The sequence below is a fragment of the Oryzias latipes genome, chromosome 24, assembly GCF_002234675.1.
Source record: "Oryzias latipes chromosome 24, ASM223467v1".
In the NCBI taxonomy this organism is placed as follows: Eukaryota; Metazoa; Chordata; class Actinopteri; order Beloniformes; family Adrianichthyidae; genus Oryzias; species Oryzias latipes.
The window spans coordinates 5,978,545-6,002,179 of record NC_019882.2 but is presented as its reverse complement, the minus strand read 5'-3'; the positions used below and the strand labels follow the sequence as shown (position 1 = coordinate 6,002,179).

Sequence of the window (23,635 nt, the reverse complement as noted above, 5' to 3'; positions counted from 1 at the left end):
ATTGAATAGTTTGACTCTCAGGTCTGATATTGTGCCAGAAGAAACATCTGGATCCTACATGGCCAAAAACAATGATGTTTCACAGCTTTTTGTTTTGTTTTTTGCATCGTAACCAAAAATAGTTGAAGAAACTTTGACTAGAAGCAAGCTTTTCAACTCAGAGATAAATTATGTAACTAAACTTTGCAAAAAATAGCATCTAAATGAGTCACCAAGGCTCCAAACTGAAACCCACCCCTGTTTATTTCAAAACTCACAAGTAAGGATTACAAAATTACAGTGCTTCAACTGCAACAGTTTAAGGAGTAGTAAGGGGGGAAATGGAGAAATGACACACCAGTTGAGAAATAGTTTTTGAGCAAGTCATGCAAAAAGGTGTGGAAAAGGCCACAAATATCGTAGCACCCTTTGTGGAAAAAAATAAATCGATCTGTCCATAGGTCAGTGCAAAAATAGTACTTGATATATGCATAAAAAGAAAAAGAACAAAAAAAATGTATTTATATATTCGTTGACTGTAAATATGTGACTGACTACTGACAAAAAGAAGTTACAGAGACTTTAAGAGAGAAGCCGCTGACCCCAAGGCAGAGACTCTTGCACATCCAACACGACAGTTTAGCATTGGTCTAATCCAGAACCGGGTCTCAAAAAAAGTCAAGGGGAGCAGACGCCTTTCGGAGCTGTCAGTCAATATATGACGCCTCCAGAAGGAAAAACGGAGAGCACCATAATGAGTGCCAGTGTCCCTTACAGCCCAGGAGCACACGGCATGCTTCATCTCCAATCAGAAACCGCAGGAACCAGCCGGTTGGAGGAAAGGTTCAAGCTCAGATGATGAGCGCGTTTTTGTTGCAGTGAATACAAATGGATGAGCTGCAAATGTGCAGTAAATGGTGATTGACATGCCAATATTTTGGTGAAGTAGACAGCTGAGTGGAAAATTTTAAAAAAAAAAAGGAAAAATGTTCCTTTTTCTTTTTTTTACTTGTCAAAACTGTAAATATCACACTTTCATTTTGTGTTTTTTTTCATGCTCAAAATGTTCACACAGACCTTGAAAACAGTTTTACAACAGTTGGAGAAAACCTTCCACAGATTCATTTTGCATAGCAGACTATTTTCTTTGTTATCTCCTTGGTGCATGCATTGCTCTTCATCCCATCAACAGAAACAGGTGAACTTTTGTTCAAATAACAATGATTTGCAGATCTGCAGTGGGTTTGCTGCAAAACAGAGGTGATCAGACAAATACTTAGTTAGCCCTGTGCTTCGTTTTTATGCTTAATGTTAAAAATAAAAAGATACAAAAAGCTGGGATCATCTGTGACAAAACTAAGAATCAGATTTTTTTTTTTGGTCTGAACTTATTTTTGTTGTTCACAAAACGTTAACAGCTCTTTTTACCTGTTTTTCCCCTCATTCCATTCAAAAACACAGAAACGTTCATTCACACCAACAAATATCTAATTATTTATCAGTAAAAATACATTGGATATGTGATCGGCATGCCAAAACCAGACCGTTAAATGTTTGTGTTTTTAAATTCGGTAGAGAACACTTGATTGACGCAATTTAAAAGTTGATTCATCACATATTTTATCGCCAGAAAGGCTGTGACTCAGTTTAGTGGTTGAGGAAAACGGTTACTTCTCGGTGAGCTGAGTTTTTTCAAAGATGCATCAGTGCTGAGTCGGCTGTTTCTCCTTGTTGATGTAACCGATACAAAAAAAAAAAAGATCTGAATTTTTTTTAAAGAATCGTAGCTACGTATTTTTTCAAAGCAATTATCTGAATGACTTTTTTCCTCTTTTTGTCCTGCTACACCCGTCTTTGTTGCATCTCGTTTGGTATGTGTGGGTTGGATGGTAGAACAAAGTTTGCTCAGCTTCTCCTTCACGCGCCACCACAAGATTACTTTTAAGTAAATTCAAAGACTTGTTTCTGCGAAATTGATCATTCTTGAAATTTGGCGACAAAGATTGTAAACTGCGGCCTCTAAAGCAGAGTTCATTTTAGGACATCCTCAAGAGTCGGGTTCAGGTTGTAATCCTCAATCAGGCAAAAATTAATTATGTCTGAGTAAATTTGTCTCAAGAAAATATGAAACACTGTTGAGTCAGATTTTAATCTGCCAAGCCAAAGTCTTCCTGAGACAACACACAGCTTCGCTTAATGTGGACGCCCGTCCATGCTGTCCATCTGCGGGCAATGCCGTGTGCTAGCTCAGTTGTGACACAGGAGTTAAGGCATTGATAGAGGCACTGGAGCAGCATAATTAGCGAGGCAGGAGAGCTCGCTTTCACTGTGGAATCGTTGACACACAAAAAAAGGGTGACACAGCTAAACTGACATTGTGGCAAATACGCGAATCGATGCTGCTACTTTCGAAGAGGCTTAATCAAAGATCAGAGCGTCGATGGGAAGAGTACAGCCGAACGGAGCCAGCTAATGGGGGAAGTGGAGCAAAAACAAACAGAGGAGACAGAAGCAGGCAGTGAAAATCCTCAGCTGTCTTACATTAAACATTACCCAGTTTAACAAAACTCGCATGACAATCCAAAGTGTTCCTCCCTCCACCGTCTACAATGCAGAAAAAGATCTCTTATGGCTGGCTGGTAAGATGTGTATTGCTGAAAAAATATGCAAGATACTGCAGCGAATGCCAAACAAATGTGTTTTTCGGATTCTTGTACAAATCAGCGCCAAATATTACAGCATGACTCTTTGCACCATAAAGCTGAACAACGGTAAATACATCGTAATAGTTCGTCAGCAACGGAGCTGGAAATGTTTCATAATTACCTCTATATAAACATATAAGATCAAGGTTTCAGTTGCATCCTTATCTGAAATTATTGCACAGTAGGCCGCTGGGGGCTCGTCATGGTCGTCTCCTCAAACCCAGTTATAAAAATAGAACACACCAAACAAGTTTTCAACTGTTTTTTTTCCTCTTTTGTTTTTTTAAATTTAGACAGGCACTGCTGTGGCCAACCCTGCCTGAGTCTGCAAACACAAACTGCACGCCACAGTGTCAGTGTCGTCCCTATAGTCAGTCGCTGTCCCCAAAGCTGGTTTCCAACTTCTTCTCGAAAAAAGCTGCTATCCGCTAACGAGCAGAAAACTGGACCACGCCTTTCCCCAACCGAGCTTTCCTCCGGGGCTTCAGACCGTAGGGATTTTTGGCATTACTCTTCAACTCTAACCTGCTTTGGAACTTGTGAGAGTTCAAAAGGAGGATCTGCATTTCACTCATAACACTCCAAGTGGGAGCGGTTCTTTTAAACAACTGTTTCCACACCGGTCAGCTTTGGCGTGAGGATTCGTGGCGTTATTCCGTTGTTGAGGTCCTCCTCAAACTCCAACAGCTGGCCCATGAAGTTAAGGTTTGGGGAGATGATCGGCCTCCGGGTTTTGACAAACTTGTAGGCGTCTGTCATGGTCATCCAGGTGTGCTTCATCAGGTAGGCGATGACGATGGTGGCTGATCGGGAAACACCGGCCTGACAGTGGATAAGGAGGCCCATACCTGCCTGGTGTGCTTCCTCTGCAGACAGGAAGAGGAAATCAGCACAATGTTATTTCCCTGTGAGGGGGCTTAAATATCACACAAACCTCCCAACTTGTTCATGGATAAAATAAAACCTCTAAAATCCTTCATGTCCATTTATGCCCTCTATTAGAAAATCTAGATGGAAACACCAAATATTCCATTTTGTAAAGAACGTCTTCTTTTTTTTTAATGTGTATGGTTCCCAATTGTGGAATCAAGTTAAAAACAAAGGTAATTCCTGTTTAAAATGCTGTAAAAATGTCCCAATTTTCTTCAATGCAATGAATCCTAAGCAGGAATGAGAGTGAAACCGGGGATCGCAGCAATGATAACTCAGCAGATCAATATTTGAGTCGATACCGGCAGCATAACTGATCCCCAGCAAATGCATTTTCTGCCTTCAAAAAAATCTTTGCTTCTGTTGTTTTACAGCATCTCCATGATTCTGAAGGGAATTAGGAGTTTAAAATAGATTATTAAGAAGTTCTTAAAAATAATAAGACAAAAACTAAACAAAAGTCCTACTTTTAGATTGTATTGAACTTTTCTTGGTTTGATAATTGTCCAGTTTTGTTGCTGCAGCTTTAAAGAACCGTTCTGAAGTAAAGCCTTGCAGGAAAAATGTGCACCTATGAATTCAAACGCCTCCTCAAAGTACTGCCGCAGGTTCTGCTTGTTGCTGTCTGTGGCGGGAAGTCGCTTGTAGATGAAGAGGCCCGTATCATAGTGGTAAAGCGGCAGGTGGGTGGTGACGTTTAAGATGTAGCCGATGTTCAAGCGCTGCAGCAGGTTGGCGTCCTGAGCGTCCTGCTCGTTCCCCAGGTACAGGAAGGGCAAGATGGGAGTCAGCTCTGCGTTCTCGATGTCTGGGGTGGAGGGCAGGGAGTGAGGTAGCGGCCCGGTCAGGCCGGCGGCTGCGCCCGGATCCAAGCCCTCGTGAAGGTGCAGCGAGTGCTCACAAAGGTTTTCGTGGCTCTGTCTGAAGTAGCTAAGGCCTCCTGTGGATGCAAAGTGAGAACGAATGTGATAAGTGATATAATAAACACATTTAGGCTCAAAAAGGAGCCTTGTGTGCTAAAATTACATGCAGTCAAGCCTCGGACCACCTGTTACCCCAAGCAGATCATTAACCTCACATGCACGCATCAAAAGCAAGCATTCAAAGAAGCCTCCAGTCACTTGGCTACATTCTATCTGCAAACCACATGTTTTCATTAGTACCGTATAGAAAGTAGGCACAATCTAAAACATTAAACTTGCGGTCGGCATCCTGGATCCGCAAACCGGTGTAAAGTCCTTACGTCCCTGATCGACTTTAACTTTTAGTCAATCATTAAAAATTCAATTACTTAAAGACCCACTCCGATGAAAATCGTGTTTTTGGTGTTTTTAGCATGTGTTGGTGGCATTTTTCTGACTATGCTGGACACATATAAAGAAAATTAAGCTTAAAACTGTTTTTCTGAGTATTTTCTTTATTCAAATCTTTGTAAATCAGGAGCAGAAGAAAAAAATGTTGTTAGAAAAAGAGCGTATTTGTGTAAACAGGGAGCTCTTAGTAACGGGGATGGAAAAGGGGACGGGGTTGCTCTGGGCCAATGGTCCTGCCTAATGAACTACCGCCGCTCTGCAGATACTATGACCTAGAAAACGACATGTTTTTTTTTAATTTTATTTTGGCTAAAAACTGCATAAACATAATTAAAAGCCCACCAGGAATGCTTTTAAAATAGATCAAATGATTGCAGTGGGACATTAGGATTTTTTTTTTGGAAGTTTGCACTTCTAAAAAGAACCTTCTACACCTGTTTGCAACAAAGGTACCCTCAGAAAGACAGCTTCCAGGGAGGGGTCCAAGTCGCAGTTGGCTTAGCGCTCACAAAGCAATAGTTGACATCATTACATGTGAGGTCATCACACCACTTCCCCATGGAGGGAAGCAGCTGGGAAAGTTCTGACCAACTGTCGCCCATCACCATAAAAACGCCTCCATTTACAAACACACGACTACTATTGTAGTGAATAGATCTTGATTACACATCAGTAAATAGAGAAAAAGGGGAAGTTCTTCACAGCCATGTCATGGAAAACTCAACAAAAGTTAGGGAGAAAGGGGGATTCCACTTAAACCTATTTTTTCTGTTTCATTTCCAGCCTGTGCAGCAAAATCAATAATGAAACGTTTGTATTTTTTTCTCCTGAAAGATGGCATTTGCAATGGTATTTATTAAATACTTTTGCAAATATCTGTTTAGTAAAGCTTGTGGGAATTTAAATTCTCCTTTTAAAGAGTGTTTTGGTGTGGCCAGCTGTCATAATCCCTGACTAAACTCGCTGGAGCTGGAACTTGAGAGCCTCTCTGTTATTTTTATGAGAACAAGCTTCAGTTCCTGTTTAGAAACGACCACTTCTGCCTTTCAGACCCGTCCCCAACCAGCCTGCTGTTGCCAAAGCTAGAAAACCCTCTGTTTATAGTAATTCTGATGGATTACATGTAATCTGTTACCTCTTCTTGCAGAAGCGAAGGCATATTTTGATGAAATATCCTGACTCAAGTGTGTTTACAGTAAACTGTGGCTGAGGTGTAATGGTAACTGAACAAATAATGGAGTACGAGTAAATTATTCAGCAGCTTGTACGCATTCATGCTCCAGATATGTCACTTTTACAACTGAGTGAAGCCAGAGCACATCATCTAGTGCTTATGGATGTGCACAATGGGAGAAATTGTCTGTTTCAGAGATTGAGATAAGTGTCTTTAAAAAAAAAAAAGCCTTTTTGATCCTTCTGCAAAGATGGTTTCTCGCATTTTGCAAGAATCAAACCAGATGAGGCAAGAGCGAGACGGTCTGCTCATTCCTCCGTTTGAGGCGAGCTTCAGAGAGACGCCGGCACGGGGATGAAAAACTGGAAAGTCGCCTCGTCCATCAAAGCACACGGAGGACCAGGGGAATGAGAGGAGAACAGATGTGAAGAAAGGAGGATCAAGGTGCTGCTATCTCATATAAAAAAGCCCAGCACCCCTCCGACACGACACGGTGCTCCAGCTTCAAAACCAAAGATAGAAAAAAAAGATGGCAGCAACCCAAAGCCTGCAGCCTCAACAGGCAGCCTTATTTACCAACAACTGCTGTGGACTCCACTGCAAAATGCTCATCAAGAAGGCAGCAAAGCAGGGTTAGCATGCGCTCAAGTATGAGGGGGATGCAAACAGAGCATGCACAGGGGGAAAATGCAACCACAGTGTTGACAAACAGTATCAGCTGACCAGAACAATGAAGGTCAAAGTTTAAAGCGACTTGCCCACATTGTACACAACTATTCCATCTCTCTAGTTTCATATCGGTTAGCCCTTAGCCTGTGTTAATCTCAGACTCTGAAGAGTTTTTAAAGACTTGATGAAAATTGTGTTTTTGGTGTTAATAGCATGTTATTCTAACATTGTCTAATGATGGAGGACATATATAAAGAAAATTAGGCTTAAAATTGCATTTCTGAGTATGTCTTTACTCAAATTGTTTTGAATCCGAAGCAAATGAAAAAATGCAGTTGGAAAAAGATTGTATTTGTGATGTAGAAAAAACACAGGGCGGGTCCTGCTCTGCTCCATTCTGGGAGACGCCCTAGATCCATGATAGATTTCATTTTCCTGTATAGCTGGATAGCTCCAATGTTGCTCACCATTTTCTGGCACCGGTTATGTTAGGTTGAGAGGCTGTAAGCTAGCGGGAGAGAAAGTAAACAGAGAGGGAAAGTGGTCCCGCCCACAACTCGGAGGTGAATTTCTAATGAACCACCTTCCCTCTGCAGATACTATCTCCAAGAAAAAACATTAAGAGACCACTGGGAATGCTTTTCAACAAAAAGATCAAGAGATAATCTTTAAGATGTCCTTCTTATCCTGCAAACTTCACTACTTGAGTGTTACCTTTGAGGATAATGGGGTCCTTTCCCTCTCTCCTCAGTGATTCCAGAACCGCATGCAGGGGCTGGTTGGATGTCAGCCGGTTCGGGTCCACGGTGCTCTCGTCATAAACCACAATCTCTTTGGAGAAGATGCCCTTGAAGGAGTCCTTGCCCTCGCGGCAGGAGATGAGGTCCAGCACAGTGATCTTGCCCTGCTGCAGCCGCCGCCGGCTGATCTTGTCGGAGCAGTTGATGTGCACGGCTCCACGGATGTGGCTCTTGTTGTACTCCAAGAAGGGCCGGCAGTCGATGATGACCGGCACCGGCCCTATAGGGTGACCCATGGGGCAGTATGTTATCCGCTTAGCCAGCTCATTGGGGTGGATGACCCTGACGGTGGGCAGGGTCTTCACTGTGCCTGAGGTGAGACTGGGAACACTTAAAGCACCATGGTTGCTGACCATAGGAGTGGGGGGCCCGGCATAGCTAAGGTTGGGGCTGCTGGCGCTCACCTGGCTATGACTGAGGCTCTGGCTGTCCTTCTCATATGTAGTCACAGAGCAACAGCTCGCACTGCTACATCCACACGACAGCGATCGCGTGGAACCCTTGGATGAGGGCATATACGTTACAAGATTGGCCGTCGCCCTGATCTTCACCACAGTGGTGCTGATGACGGTGTTGCTGCAGCTGCTGGTGGCGATGGAGTCCAGGTAGCTGGTGTCCAGGCGCAGTTGGAGTTCCTGAGGTCGAATCGGCCTTGGCAGCGCCACCACAATTCTGTCGTCAAGGGGAGATGGAGGCATGGGGAGGCCGATGGCTGGACGTTTCCAGAGAACTCAACAAGCGGCTCTGTGGGGACACAGAAAAGCGATCAAGCAGACAGCTCTAGATGGCCAAACTAGAAAACAGCTGAACCCCCCCCAGGGCTACACCCAAGGTGGTGGGTGAAATTTAGAAATGACAGCAGTAGTAATAAACGATGAAATCATCTCATATCTGTGTCACTGAGTAATTATTAATGAATCATCTTCCAATTTCTGTGTGTGAGGTAGCTTTTTTTTTACATCCCAGCTCTGATCCACCAAGGAGAGTGAGCATTTAATAAAAAAAAAGAAAAAGATGTGTAGTACTGCATCAGCGCCACGCTGCAGTTTTGTCTCCGGGATGGAAAGTCAGTGTCTGAAATCAGGGTGGCACTTGCTCCTGATCAGACGGGCTTTGGGAGCGTCTGGTCCCGGTGTTTAGTGCAAACGCACCCGCGCACTGACTGCGCCTTCAGCAGCAAATAAAATTAAAATAAAAAAATCCAAAATCATTCATGACAAAAAAAAAATTCATTGAGGAAACCGGCATGAGAACGTGCTGAGAATGTCAAACAAGAGGAAGTCATCAGATGAGCTGTAGACAGAATAATGTTTATCTCTGTGTCGGAATAAAAGGATGCAACTCAAATAAATAAAATCAAATAAAATCAATTACGTTTATTAACTGCAGCATTTTTATTCATCTCCATTACTGACAGGACCCCGCCGTATTTCTCCGAGAGTTTGAAATTAATTCTCAAACTTGCTTTTAATTTTGTCTTACCGATGAGTTTGGGGTTTATTTGGTCCTCCCGCAGGCAGCGTGGCCTCCATTTAGTCCGTTCCGCTGTTGTGTATCGGCAACATTTTTGCTACTTTTACCCCGCTCCCCAGAAATAATATCAACGGCAGCCTGCCAGCCTACAGAAGTCACGCAGCGGGATTGACGTGGGGTCGGCCCAATGCGCGACTTCATTAATATTAAATGCTGTCCTCTGCGCGCACACTAGCCCCGCCCCGCAGAAGGAGGGGCCCGCGGGGGAGGAGGGATGGAGGCAGATGGGTGACGTCACTGGAAACCAATCAAATGTCTCTGCAGGAGGCGAGGTGTGTTCAAGGACTGCTTGTAAACTTGACTATTTGAGTGAAAACATTCATGAAAAACAATAAAACACAAAAAAATAACACCTGTCCACAGAAAATACGACGTCACAATCCTAATCAGTTGTATCAATGAAACCAAAGTAGTCAGAATTGCATTTAACAGTGTGTGGCAAGCATGTAGTTGGCTTTTCAATAGTCATTTATAACAATACCTTTTCGATTGAGTAGGATAAAAGTAAATAAATGTTGTTTTTTATTATATTTTTTTCTGTAGTTATTCAAGTTATAAACTGGCCATTAGAAGGTGGTCACACATCAAACTTTCAAAACATTTGATTGGCAGTTTCTCCTAAGCTTGCTTTCAAGTGGTAGGGGTGTGGCCTTCCAACCAGCTCACTTCTGATTGGTAAAAAAAAAGAAAAAGGTTGTAATTGAAACAACAACTAGGACCGATCTGGACCAATGCCAGCTTGTTGTTGACGCCTGGCTCCAACATGGTAGCGTCAACATTGCAAAAAATAAAGGCAACTAAATTGACTTAATTTCGTTGGCGTCGCTAACCATTTTCTATGGGTGATGTCGCACTCACTCAGTTTAGTTCTCATATTAGCTGAGCCAGTAAGGGTGATATTAGAGAAGAATTCTGCATTATGTGGTCCAAGTGCCAAATTTGGGCTATGTCCGAATTCCCACCCTAACCCCTAGAGCACTGTATATAGTACGTTTACCGTTTTGTAGTGCTATCCAAATCTATAAATCCAAAATCAAGTAGCCTAGAAATTTCCCAGAAGTCTCTGCAAAAGATCATCAATGATCTGTAAATATAGAACAAAATTTGGGGGTTCGGGTGGGAATTCAGACATAGGCATTGATGTACTGTAGGATCCCCTATTTTGAAAAGCACATTAGCCATAAGAAAAATTCCAAAATGGCGCCCATTTGCAAACACACGTTTTTTGTTTGTTTGTTTTCAGATGCATGTAAGAAATGGAGATCATGGGAGATCCCTTTTTTCTGAAACTACCGGTGGCTTCAAGTGGTCATTTGAGGAACTGCAAGATTTGGTACTTGTGAGTTGGTTCTTGAAAACTGCTACAGAAAGTAGTGGCCAAGAGGCAACATGATTAGAGTAATTTGATGTCAGTTTTCCAGCTGGGCAGTCAGAACCACTTTGGTGAAATGTCACTGAATCCTGACCTTTTCCAAAAGAGGAACCAGTGAACATGCACAACAAAAGACAGATTTTTTAAAACTCCAAGGTATTTCAAGTAAACGGGTTAATCGAATGTCCTTTCTCTGATAATGGCACTCATTTAAAAGGGAGAAATTTGATTAACACTCTGTTTTCTTCCTGTATTATGTTGTCTTTCTACAGACACGTTCTGCTTTATTTTGTTTTGATCCAAGAGTGTTACCTGGTTACTCCCAGTTATCAGATTTAGTGGTCATGTGAACAAGTTTTACAGCATTAGGTTGGTGACTTTATTGTGTTTCCATGCACTCTTTTCAAATCTTTAGCATGTGTAATTGTTCTGGTCAGACCTGTATCTGGTGCAGATGCAGGCTGTAGTTGGTTCACTGGATTCAGGCTCAGAATCAAAACCTTTTCTTCATCAAAAAACAGTAAACTGATATTCATCATGTCATCCCATGATTTAATTTCAGAGAATTGCTTTATACCTATGCTGTTTCGCAGAACTGTCCTGACTTTTAGTGAAGTAGAGTTACACTTTTACTTTTGCCACTCAATAAAACCTCTCCTTGAAATGCCGTTGAGCAAACAGAAAGAGAAACTAAAGAAAAACTCCTTTGTGTTGTCTTGTTCAAAACAATGTCAGTTCTCTCAGTTGTCCACGGTTGACTCATGAACAGATATGTTAACCCGCTCCAATAACCCCCTGACCGTTGCTCAGAGCACTTTTTTAAACTCCACTGAGCATTGGAAAAAACATCTCATGAAGGCATCATTTCAAGGTTGAGATCTCACTGTGTTAAAACAGGAATTATTGGAAAAAAAGGATTAATAACACACTTTTCATTTGTTATGATTGTGTAGTTATTTGTTACTCTTCTTCCATCATTCACTCCGAGCTACACGGCGTTACTATTCATGAATTAAGTCAAGATTTACAGGGAAATATTGTTAAAAAAAATAATTCGTTTTTCCATTGACAATTCCTCTTTTGAGTATTATGGATTTGGATTTGACACTCAGCTTGAATAGGAGAAGCACACACTTTTATCCACATGTGCATTACATTAAAAGATAAGCTTGGTGTTCTTGCACATTATACATTCTTCCTACTCTTTGTCCAAACTATTTCAGCGTTCTAAATTGGGTTCTTCTTCACCCGGATGTGGATCTTTACCATTCTTAATTCTCTTTTAGGACATTATCCTCGCTACCAGAGCAGACTTAGATGGTTTGAGGAGTTTTTGGATTGCTTTCAGCATTCCAATTTCATAAACTATTGTTCTACCAACATTTTAATTCCAAAAGGTTGTCTTGTACAACAAACTTCTTCTGTTCTAGTATTTGCCTATTTTTAAAAGTCGTCCTGTCAGGTGGAACTGGAAAAAGATAAAATAAGCAAGACAGAATGATGTATTTCAGTAAAGGTTACGCAAACTTCTCCTTTGGCACTCTGTGGGTTTATTTGTGTGATCCTTTTTTCTTTTCTTGTCTAGTCCCTTGACGGAAAGCTGTTTTAAAATAAAATAATGCATAGGAACAAACGTATCGGTCACTGTTCATTTAGGTTTTTTTTAATCTGGTATAACTAATAGGAAAATGTTTCTGAAAGTTTTAAGACAAATCAAAGCCCAAAAAAGAGATGAAAATGAATTAATTTCACTATCCTAAGCCGTTTTAAAAGAGTCGGTTCTTTTCTCAATTCATTTATGTTCAAACTTAAATTAAAGTTGATAAGAAACCTTGGATGGATTTACAAATGTGCTTCTTATTTACATTTTTTGTGGGTTTTTTTTCTTTTTAGATTCTTGCTGAACGGATGAGTCCTTGACTTGTGTAATACCAGTGTTATTTCTACTCAAGGACAATTTAAAGATGTGTATTAATTGGCTTTGATAAAGTACTAAACATAATTAAGGTAGAAAAGGTGTCTCCCTCATGTCAAACAACACAAATGTCCTGGTGGTAACAGGCGGGTGTTTTCTGGCAGGTGTAATGAAGCTCAAGTTGCCAAGTTGGCTGACAGCACTGCCTCATCGCTTCAGCAAAAAGGGTCCCACTGGACTGCACTGGCTGCAGTCCCCAAATATAATCCTAGCACTCAGTTTATCCTCACTGGCAACCCGAAACAATGCATGGCGTGCGTTACTGCTACTATTTTTAGCTCTTTGCAATTATTTTTAAACGGTCACAGCTGATCGAAGTTGAATTCCCAGCAACTCCAGTTTCACTCTTAAAGGGTAAACGAACACGTGTTGCACCATCAGAGACACACAAATCACATTTTGATTCAATTTTTCATATTTACTTGTGGACACAACAAACTTCAGTAGTAAACAGCAATAACATCTTCTATGGAGGCCGCCTAAAAACCAGCTACTAGAGAGATTATATAAAAGACAATTGTGAACAAGTAATTATCTCTGGAACACAATGCTGTGTAGTTGCAGGCAAAACTTGTGTTAAATGTCATCTTGCTTATGAATCAGCATTGGGAGAGATTAGAGAGGGTGCATTTTACATGTTTATTTCTAGTACTGCAGCATGATTACGTTAGTAAGAAAGAAGTTCAAGTAAATATATTTGTTTAATACCTTAAAAATTTATCTGGAATTGGATTGGTTGTAACACACACATTTTTAGTCAATCAATTTCAATTTTATTTTGAAGTCTGACAACGACTTCAGGAATACTTCCCTGTTGTAAACAAGATAAAGGAGATCAATAAAAAGGTTTCCATTCAACAGTGTCAAACCCTTTATAAAAAAGAAAAAAGCAAATCATCTGACAGGCTGAGGATTTTAAGTAAAAAAGCTAATTGGATTTGTTAGAGCGGTTCACCTTGAACTCCAGTCCACCATCCAAGCACTTATGTAAATCCAGCCAGTTCAGCCAGTGTGCCAGATTTCGTCAGCCTCATTTATTGTCAGCGCTGTCAGCCTGTGACAGAGTATATTTACCTACAGGAAAAAGGAGATCTTTTTTCCCGTACACAAAGAACACTAGAATACATCAACTGAACCAAAGTCATACAAATAAACACAGAAATTGTGCAATTTGGATAGATTTTGGCTTTGTGAGCCATAATTTGGCGCTTTTCATGATATATCAGTGAGGAAGACTTATATGAATCAACCAGCTTTATTTGTCAATGAAACTGCCCCAGTAAATGTACATTTCCAGTGAATTTGATCGTTTTTAGGAGGAAAAGGTGGATCATCTGTTTACTACGGTGGCCCTGAAGTGCAAACTATTCAACAAATCACTCGATACAAAAACATTTTTAAGATCACAGCAACAATTTAAAAAGCGTATTACATTTTAGAAAACAAAACAAAATTTCAGAAACCAAAACATAAAAAAGAAAAAAAAGAAAAAAAGATTTCAGAAAACAAAATTAATTTCCAGAAAAAAAAAGAAATATTACAAAGTGAAAACATTTCAGAAAAAAAATTAATTTCCAGAAAACAAAATGAAATAAAAAAAAATGAAAACATTTCAGAAAAACAAAATGAAATATTAAAAAATGAAAAACATTTCAGAAAAAAAATGAAATATTAAAAAAAGAAAATCATTTCAGAACACAGAATGAATTTCCAGAAAACAAAATGAAATAAAAAAAATGAAAACATTTCAGAAAAACAAAATGAAATATTAAAAAATGAAAAACATTTCAGAAAAAAAATGAAATATTAAAAAAAGAAAATCATTTCAGAACACAGAATGAATTTCCAGAAAACAAAATGAAATAAAAAAAATGAAAACATTTCAGAAAAACAAAATGAAATATTAAAAAATGAAAAACATTTCAGAAAAAAAATGAAATATTAAAAAAAGAAAATCATTTCAGAACACAGAATTAATTTCCAGAAAACAAAACGAAATCTTCAAAAATGAAAAACATTTCCAAACCGGAAGAAGCAGGTACTATGGGACAACGCTGATTGGATGATGATGTTTGTCAATCATTTGAACTGAAAAGTATTTTAAATGAAGCGATGACGGATTTTATCGTCCAAACAACAATGTACTATAATAATCCACGTATTTCCCATTTACATATTAAATCAAAAATGCAGCAAACAGATAATGAAGGTTTAAATTATTTTTTGAATATTTCGTCTGAAGCAGAACGGTCACCCAGAAGTAGTTTGTGTAGATGACGTCCGTTCTGCAGGTAAACAAAGAAAGGGACGGTAAAACGTTAACATAAACGTTAATCTTTGAATATTTAGTGGATGTGATGACGGAACGCACGCAGAAATATCAACACCAACCAGGTTTACAAATGTTTCGAAATGTCGTGAGAGGATTCTGTCTGAAGCAGCAGCTGCGAAGAAACGGGTGTTAAAGACGGAGCACATCAGGAAATGCAGTCCCGCCATCCACTGATAAGGTATGGAGGCACATTTGTTTGATCTAATAAATGTAGCGTTAAACGTGATTTCTAGGTGGGTGTTTACAGACAGATCCAAGATCCTTCAGTCATACGTTAATGACAGGTTACCTCATCAGCTGGAGAGGGGGGGGTCACGTGGGCAGGATTCTCAGACAGGTGTACCAGCAGCATAAATCAGCAAAGCTGTCAGGTAAACTGCAGCAGTTTGTGTCTCAGAATAACATTTATGAATGCTTCTTATTCACACTATTAAGATCTGTGACTTTAGAGTGTGTCAGTGCACAGAAACATGACAGTAAATGACTGGATTTGCACATCATCAGACACGTCCAGGTGTGTAACTAAAGGTGGCAAAGTCTGTAGTGTAAAAGAAATCTTTAAAAAAAACGTTTTAGTCTTTCAGGCAGAGGAGGAATACCAAATTGTTTTAGAATGTATTTTTTATAAGACGGAAATAATGTATTTTATTCTGAGTTTGGTGTTTTGACCCCTCCCTAATGAATTTCTGGTTTAACCCATTTTCTCCTCATTTTGATGAACTCAACTTTTTCCTGAATGAAAGATGAACAGTAGCTGATGTTTTTCTGTCAGGGATTTTTAATTTATTAATTTATCTCTGTCAGGGATTTCAATGGAGCTGGAGTCCAGTGCAGAGGAAGCTGCAAGCATGTACGAGCAGGAACTGGCGTCTCTTACCTGTGCATCTTCCTCTGGATGTGATGCTGAGCAGCAATGTGGACAAACCTTCCCTGACATAACTCTTTTTGATATAGTTGTTAAGCACAAACAGACTTTCCCAGATGCATTTTTTCCTCTAATAAATGTGACTGACAGGTACGCTGATTAAATGCTGAATGTAAACGTAACATTTGATTGACTGCATGAAGAAGCCCATAAAGGAAAATCCACAACTGTTTCTTTATTTCTGTTACTGAATAACGTATTCATGTTAAGTTTTCAATAAATATACTGCATTGCTATGAAACAAATTTGTTTATTTTCATATCCATTATTACAATCCTCACATCAGCATTCAGTTTTTTCATTGACAAAGAAACATTTCTAAACAACAGCTTTGAAAATCAAACATCATCTTTGTTAATAAAGCTTTAAAACCTAAAATGGTAAACATGGAAAAACTCCTAAATGAAGCAAGCCTAATATGAACATTTTAAACTGGAGTTTTGCTTAAAGGAACATTAAGTTGTTTGGAGTTGAACAAGTGTTTGATGCGGTTCCTCATAGATGCGATTTCCAGATCATAAGCCCGACGCTAAAGCCAGGAATTGTGCTTCGTCTTTCACTCCCCACTGCATCATTTACAACTAATCAGGCTTATGCAGCAGGTTAAAGACGTTTTTTTAAAGGACCTGCAATTTAAAAAAAAAAATTAGATATTAAGGTTAAATAATATTTATTGATTACATTTCACATAAATCATGGTGACTTGCCTGTACACTGCACAATGATATGAATGACTTTAGTCTTTTTGAATTCCCATGTAGAGCTGCCATCTGTTCTTCTGCAGCACAAACCTTTCTGGAACTTCGCTTTGAGAAACTTCACCTGCAGAAATATCACATGTTAATTCAATTAAGTATTTTATAAACTTTAAAGTTCATTTTTAAGTTTCAGTATATGTGTATATGTATATGCATGGTTCAAAAATATACAATGCACTTAAATATTATTTCCCATAATAACTTGTTTACTGATTTCAGTCTTAAAGTCGATTTTTAGCAACACTGGTGCCGTATAATTACTGTAATTACTGTATAAATCACAGAATCAGGCTGGCTCGGAGCTTTTTCTCTCATGTTGTCACCGAAAACGGGCACGGCTATCATGTGAAGACGGTTCGTCTCCATCGGGTTCTTTTTGCGCATGCGCAAGATAAAAAGAAATTATCTTTTCAAAGCAGCACTTTAACATCCTAAAATTAACATCCTTAGAGACATGTGACTGACAAAAGAAAAGATCACAGAATTGATTCTTACCTAAAGATGATTGACAGCGTGAACCTCGCAGCCGTAGACATTAGCGCACAGCGTTCGTGGTAAAAGTGCTCACAAACTACTTCCGGGTGACCGTGTGTCAGGCGAAATGTTAAAAAAATAATTTTAAAGTTCATTAACAGTTTGCTGCATTTTTTATTTGATATATAAATGGGAAATACGTGGATTATTATGGTACATTGTTGTTTGGACGATAAAATCCGTCATCGCTTCATTTAAAATACTTTTCAGTTCAAATGATTGACAAAAATCATCATCCAATCAGCGTTGTCCCATATTACCTGCCTCTTCCGGTTTGGAAATGTTTTTCATTTTTGAAGATTTCGTTTTGTTTTCTGGAAATTCATTCTGTGTTCTGAAATGTTTTTCATTTTTTAATATTTCATTTTTTTTTTCTGAAATGTTTTTCATTTTTTAATATTTCACTTTTTTTCTGGAATTTTTTTTCTGAAATGTTTTTCATTTTTTAATATTTCATTTTTTTTCTGGAATTTTTTTTTTCTGAAATGTTTTCATTTTTTAATATTTCTTTTTTTTTCTGGAAATTCATTTTGTTTTCTGAAATGTTTTTTTTTTTGTCATTTTTGTTTTTCAAGTTTTGGTTTCTGAAATTTTGTTTTGTTTTCTAAAATGTAATGCTGCTTTTTAAAAAAATTTTTTTTTTAAATTGTTGTGATCTTAAAAATGTTTTTGTATCGAGTGATTTGTTGAATGCTTTGCACTTCAGGGCCACCGTAGTTTACTGGAGGTAAAACAGCAGGAATAAAAAAGATTGAGTAAAAACCAACAATATTTTAAAGGGCTTGCATGGTAGAGGAATGGTATTAATTTGGGCTTTTTTACATAACTTAAGATAAGGACTCTTCCCATTAGAAAAACTGAAAAAATAAACTAAAAAAATCATATTTCTCAAGCTTAATCCTCCTGCAAAACACCCTTTTTGGTTCTCTTTTGTGTTTTCAGCAGATTGGATTTCAAAATAAATGTTGCCTAAACTGTAATTGGGTAAAAGTTACTCAAAAACCTTAGAGCTGAATTGGGTTTGAACGATTTGTCATTTAAAAATTAATTCATCTTCTAATCTGTTTGTTCTCAGAACACAGTTGATTCATAACTAGTCTTTGTAAAATATTCATATTTACTAGGTTTTTATTTGAAAAAAAAGGGGTGACATCCTATTTGGCATTTAAAAAACAAAAATAAATCATTCGCACGTAATATGTAATACGCTGAACTTTTTTCATGGCCGCACGGACCCAGAGCTGGGCTAAGGTTAGGATAATGGTTAGGGTTGGGGTCAATACAACAAATGGTGCCTGAGCGCAGCCATGTCTGCAGCTCACCGCCCCCCCAGGGAAGGGGTCAAATACAAAGAACAAATTTCATTTGCATGACAGCTAGTGGGACTTTAACTTTAACTTTAAATATGTGTGACCAACAACAACATTTAGCATTGGACCCCTGAAAATGCGTGAAGGCAATGCAGTAATGTTCATCTTAAATGAATTTCCATCAGTTTTTCTTCTTGGTCATGAGTAAATATGTGGGAATAACATCAGTCCAAAGAAAAATTGTAAGCATGTGTTCAAATTTCATCAAATTCCAAGGAACTGAATAGTCCTGCACTGTCCAGTCTAGTAGGGGTTAGGGTGAGGGAATTTGTAGCCCAAATCAATTTTAGGGACTAAATGGCTCGTTCTTTTCCTTTCTGCTTGTTTTCTGACTCAAAGAAGACTCACACAGTGAATATTAATTATGACTGGCACTTGTTCAGACATTTCTGATTTCAGTTTTGTTTCTCAGCAGGAAACCAACACTTCAGAAAGTTTCTCTTCTGTGAGATCTTCTGGTGTGTCGAGAAGACCGCGTCCCCTTTTAAAAATGTCAGGTCGTGGAAAACATGACAACGTGTGGCTTTCTGTGTCTGTTATGAGATAATGTCAAACCTTGATGTAAAACAAAGTTAAGTGCCCAGGCTTTTTTTGGTGCATGGAAAATGTTAGCAATCGTGGGGTGGTGTGCAGATGAAAGACCATAACCACTTCCTGTCTTCAGCAAGGTGCAAATGCAGCGTCACATGAGCAGCAGCACAAATGCATCAACCTAAGTTAACCTTGAAAACAAGTCATCGTGTTCATTAAGCAAGGTCAAAGAGACAGTTAAAATTACAAATGAGCCCATTAACTAATTGCAGTTATGAACCTTAAATATGCAGTTCTCTTCTTCCCTCCAGTATTTTCTCCCATCTGGTATTCAGAGTCATTCCTCTTAAAGATGAAGATTCAATAAATGAGAGAAGGTTGTTCCTGCCAATGGCTCCTGAGAGGGAATGGCACAGATGGGCTAACTGCAGACTCAACAGCTTGAAAAGCAACATGTCCAGTGATGGCAAAGAAGGACACTGCCAAGGATTCAACAGCCTGTCAACCTATGCTTCTTCACTTTCTGCATATTTTACAAAAAACTGCAGAATTTAGGGGATTCTAAAGTCTCAATAAGATGATGAGTATTTAATTCTAAAGACTCACTCAAAAGAAAATCGTGTTTTTAATATGTTCTTATTGCATTTTCTCATGATGGAGGACATAGATTAAGAAAAATAAGCTTGAAATTGCATTTCTGAGTATTTCTGTGTTCAAATCATTGTAAGTCTGGAGTAGAGAAAAAAATGCCGTTTGGAAAAGAGCGTATTTGTTATGTAGAAAATATACTGTGCGGGCCACAAGCTGCCTGTTCCACTTTGTTCTGATCATCTACTTGTAGACAACTTTGTATGTAAGGTATGTATGTATTTGTTTTCCCTGTCCGAGCTGGCATCTGGCTCAAAACTGTACAGCTGGATAGCTCCAATATTGCTTGCCATTTTAGTTGCACCAGTAATTTAGGTTGGGGGAGTGAGGGGCTTTAAATTACCAGGAGAGAGCATAAACAAAAAACACCCAATGATGGGGAGGGGGGCGGGGTTGCCAACTGTCTCACCCACAACCAATTAGCCCACTCTGTGGAATCTATGTCCTAGAAAACGAAACAGGTTTTTGGATTTTGGCAAAAAAAACGGTATAATCAAGAATTAAAATTAAATAAACAATAAAATGAAATAGCTCAGAAGATATTTTATCAACCCTTTTGTTATAAATCAATCCATTTTGATGATAGAAGTAATGTTTGTCTAAGGGGATTAATTGTTTTCATTTCACTCAATCCAGTTTTCACTTAAAATAAAAAAAATATGGAAAGCTAACTGTAATTTAATTAAAATAGACTCTTAATTATTTTTTTCCTTGTGAGACAAAAGCCCTCTAAAGTCATCGCTTATCTGGCTTATATCGTCACCACAGTTCCCACTCAAATGAGCCCTAATTATTTTCTTACTCAGTTTCATTTTCTTTAGTAAGTGACATTTAAACTGACATTTAGACCTGGCTCTTGTATTCAATTAGTCCAACTTTGCCTAATTTCTTGTTTTCATTGAAACTGATTTAGTTGTTTTTCTGTTGTATCTAAACAAAAAAAACTGTTTTATAGTCACAGTAATTTAGCTTTTTTAATCATATAGTCTCAGTTGTGTGTATCAAAAAAGACACTTTACAGAAAGACTCATCAGTCACTTAAAAATGGTACAATCCAATCCCCCATCGGGTCTTGAAAGCTTGCAGAATCAGCGGTAGGAGTAATAACTTCAAGCAATTGTTTTCTCAAAGACACCATCAGGTTTGTACCATTGTTCTCAAGGGTTGTTAGGATTCGGAGGCAGAAAGTCAATATTTCCTCTAATTGGTCCATTCTAAAGTCAGCCAAAATTAAAATCTGCTCATTTGAACTGAATTTCTGTTCTGTTTGTTTGTCCTTTTCTTGAATACATTAGCATAATCAATACACAACAACATAAGCATTCAGTACACATTGTCGTGACTGGAAAGGAGTTGTGAGGAGAATGAAATTCTTAAGTCATTTCTGCCCCATATCAAAAATAAAAATCTTTTTATTGATTTAACCTATATTTATAGATGTCTTTTATGTCAAGCACCTTGTGAAAGGTGCTCTACAAATAAAGTAATTGATTCATAAAGTGACACATAACATAAGATTGAGTTTTACAAGGATGAGGACAACTGTTCTCCAGTTAAAGAGCCTTGTTACAGTCATGTGATTTTTGACAGAAGTTGACAGCCTTTAGGTTATTGAAAGTGGTTACTTTGTACCCCTCTCAAAGAAAACCAATTGTATTTCAGTTACTGGTAGTTTCTTAGCAAAGCTACAGCTGTTGAGCAAAGGACCTTATATTTGACTCCAGTTAATGCAGCTACTTCTACATTTTTCTACCTCCCCACTTTGATATTGTTTAGATTTCACTTCAATACTTAAGTTTAAGAGTTGATTACGCACGTTTGTTTAAACCATAGTCAAGCTTTTCTATTTTTACTTCAAAATAGAAAATTTTATTACATTTAACAGCTTTTAGTTTGCTTTAATACTAATTTTCATAATGGAAATTTTACAGTGTTGTTAACATAAAAGACTCACAGAGAGGCTTTTTTTAAACATAGTTTCATAGTTTTCTAAATGTACTGGCGCCAACTGACAGTTTTTTTGTTTTGTTTTATACTACTATTATGTCTCCATGTTCAATGAGTGAGTGGGTAATTCCAACCAATTTCACACCTTGTTTTGCTATGACACACAGCACTGTTCAGAGTAGACCAAACTCCCAGAATGCATCACACAGTTACAACAGTGCCTAGGCAGAAAAAAAGGCTCAAAGCCAGACAGTCCCGACAGTCATCTGGCCATCATAAGGTCAGATCCTTGAGATGAAAAATTCCAAAATTTGTCATGTTTTAGTTTACTTGCATATCAAATATTACCCATGTTTTCAGGTGAACTAGAGTTAGATTGTTTGGTCTGCAGAGTGCCATCTATAATAACGGAGATTACAAGTTTACCCAAAGGTTAAATTCAGTTTTTGCATTTTATTTTGAAAGTCCCCCTTTTTCTCAAAGAAAAACCAAATTCATGTGATTCAGCCACAGTAGACGATCTAAAACAGGGGTGGGGCAAACTACGGCCCGGAGGCCATTTGTAGCCCGTTAATCTATTTAATCTGGCCACCAAACTGGAATAAATTTTGTTGACAATCCTGAGTAACGTTTTGTTTTTTCTGTAATTCTGGTGTCTCCCCAAAGATAGCATTCTTCGAATAAATTGACCTTTGTTTTTGGTGCAGAAAGTTGTGCTGGATTCATGCGGTGTCTGAAAATTTGTTGTTTTTCAGAAATTCGTGTGTGTTTTTAACCTTTTTTACCATCATTCCAACAACACATGAATGCAGCATTTCTCAGTCAATCAAAATTGAAGCACAATTTCACCCTGACTCCATGTCATTTCTTTCTCTTATGAGGTGGAATAACAAAACATTTCACACATCTGTTCCAGGGGGGTATTCCAGAAAGCAGGTTATGCTAGCTCCCACGATAAGTTTGAGGCTAAGGAAGTTGATAACCTCAGCTTTTGGTTCCAGAAATGGAGGTATGTCTCAGGGTAGGTCAAGTTACCATGGCAACTCATGCTCTGAACATAACCTGGTTCGGAGCAGGTTTAGTTGAAGATTAGTTTGTTTACAGAGAGGTGAAGCAGCATGGCGTGTCCATTTGAAGATGATTTAGTGGATGAAAAAGCTCAGATAATACTTTTTCCACCATGAGAGGATGTTGAGACCACGTATGGATGTTGTATAGATAAACTTTTTTACTTTGATCTAACTTAATTATTTGCTTCAGTTAAGATAAATCATTTTTTTGTTAGGTCACCTTAAAAATAACACGTGGTTTTCAGACAATTATTTTCCTTTCGTTCAAATTAATTCAATTAAGTAGGCGTAACTTTGATGCTGCCGTTAGATTGGCACCGCAAGGGATTCTGGGATATCATTCCCTTTGCCTGTCTGGACGGATTTGGGTTTAAGTGTGGGTTTTTTACAAAATGTGTTTAATTGTATAGCTGTTTTACTGTGTTTCACCGTGTTTTGCCGAGATATTTTGTCCTGCTATGCTTACGTCTCTGCACCATGAGTGAGAGTAAAGTAGAGGATAATGAGTTTATATAGCACCTCTACCACCCAAACCTCTTATGACAGTGATGGAACATTCTATAATGAATTTTTGCACTCCGTGCATTTTTTTTCCGTTCTTTTTATTGTTATAAAAATGAGCATATCTGCCGGCTCAAACTTAGACATATGAAAGTTCAAGAAATATAAGTAATTAAGATGGAAAAAAGATTAATGAAGTAATGTGACATTTAGTTAGATAAATATGTAAATTTCAGTTGTATTAACAATTATTGAGTTTGAATAAATTAAACTAAATTATCTTTCAGCCGTGTTACTTTTTTGATGGACTTATCATTTCTATCCGCCGTCATTAAAATATCGGACTCCATCTCACTTCCGTCTCAAGTGTCGCCCTTTTTTTTTTTTTTTTCTCCACGCGTTTCCATGGTGACTCGAGAAATCGGCGATCTATTGACAATGTCTTTATGTACCGTGCGTTAACCCAGGGTTACCAAGTCGAGCGTAATTACGCCAACTCATATCCGGTCTTTTGGAACCGACATACCCAGAGTAAGCAAGTTCAGGCGGATTTCAGCCAGAGTTCAGGC

At 38.4% G+C, this 23,635-nt stretch overlaps 1 protein-coding gene across 1 annotated transcript; it reads right to left on the bottom strand.

The window, feature by feature from the left end:
• Positions 1–225: 225 nt before the first annotated feature.
• On the bottom strand, positions 226–9,218 carry dusp10 (dual specificity phosphatase 10). The gene is made up of 4 exons (XM_004083436.4): positions 9,053–9,218; positions 7,485–8,314; positions 4,186–4,554; positions 226–3,550 (listed from the first exon to the last, which is right to left on the bottom strand). Exons 2-4 carry the CDS (start codon positions 8,266–8,268, stop codon positions 3,285–3,287), a joined length of 1,419 nt encoding a protein of 472 aa, XP_004083484.1. The 5' UTR covers positions 8,269–8,314; positions 9,053–9,218; the 3' UTR covers positions 226–3,284.
• Between the last annotated feature and the right edge of the window lie 14,417 nt (positions 9,219–23,635).

Excerpts from the sequence above, each read along its gene's own strand:
- dusp10 (XM_004083436.4), bottom strand. The coding sequence starts at position 8,268 with ATGCCTCCATCTCCCCTTGACGACAGAATTGTGGTGGCGCTGCCAAGG. Across the intron at positions 4,555-7,484 it reads GGACCCCATTATCCTCAAAG|GAGGCCTTAGCTACTTCAGA; the intron begins GTAACACTCAAG and ends TTGCATCCACAG. Across the intron at positions 3,551-4,185 it reads GGAGGCGTTTGAATTCATAG|AGGAAGCACACCAGGCAGGT; the intron begins GTGCACATTTTT and ends TCCTGTCTGCAG.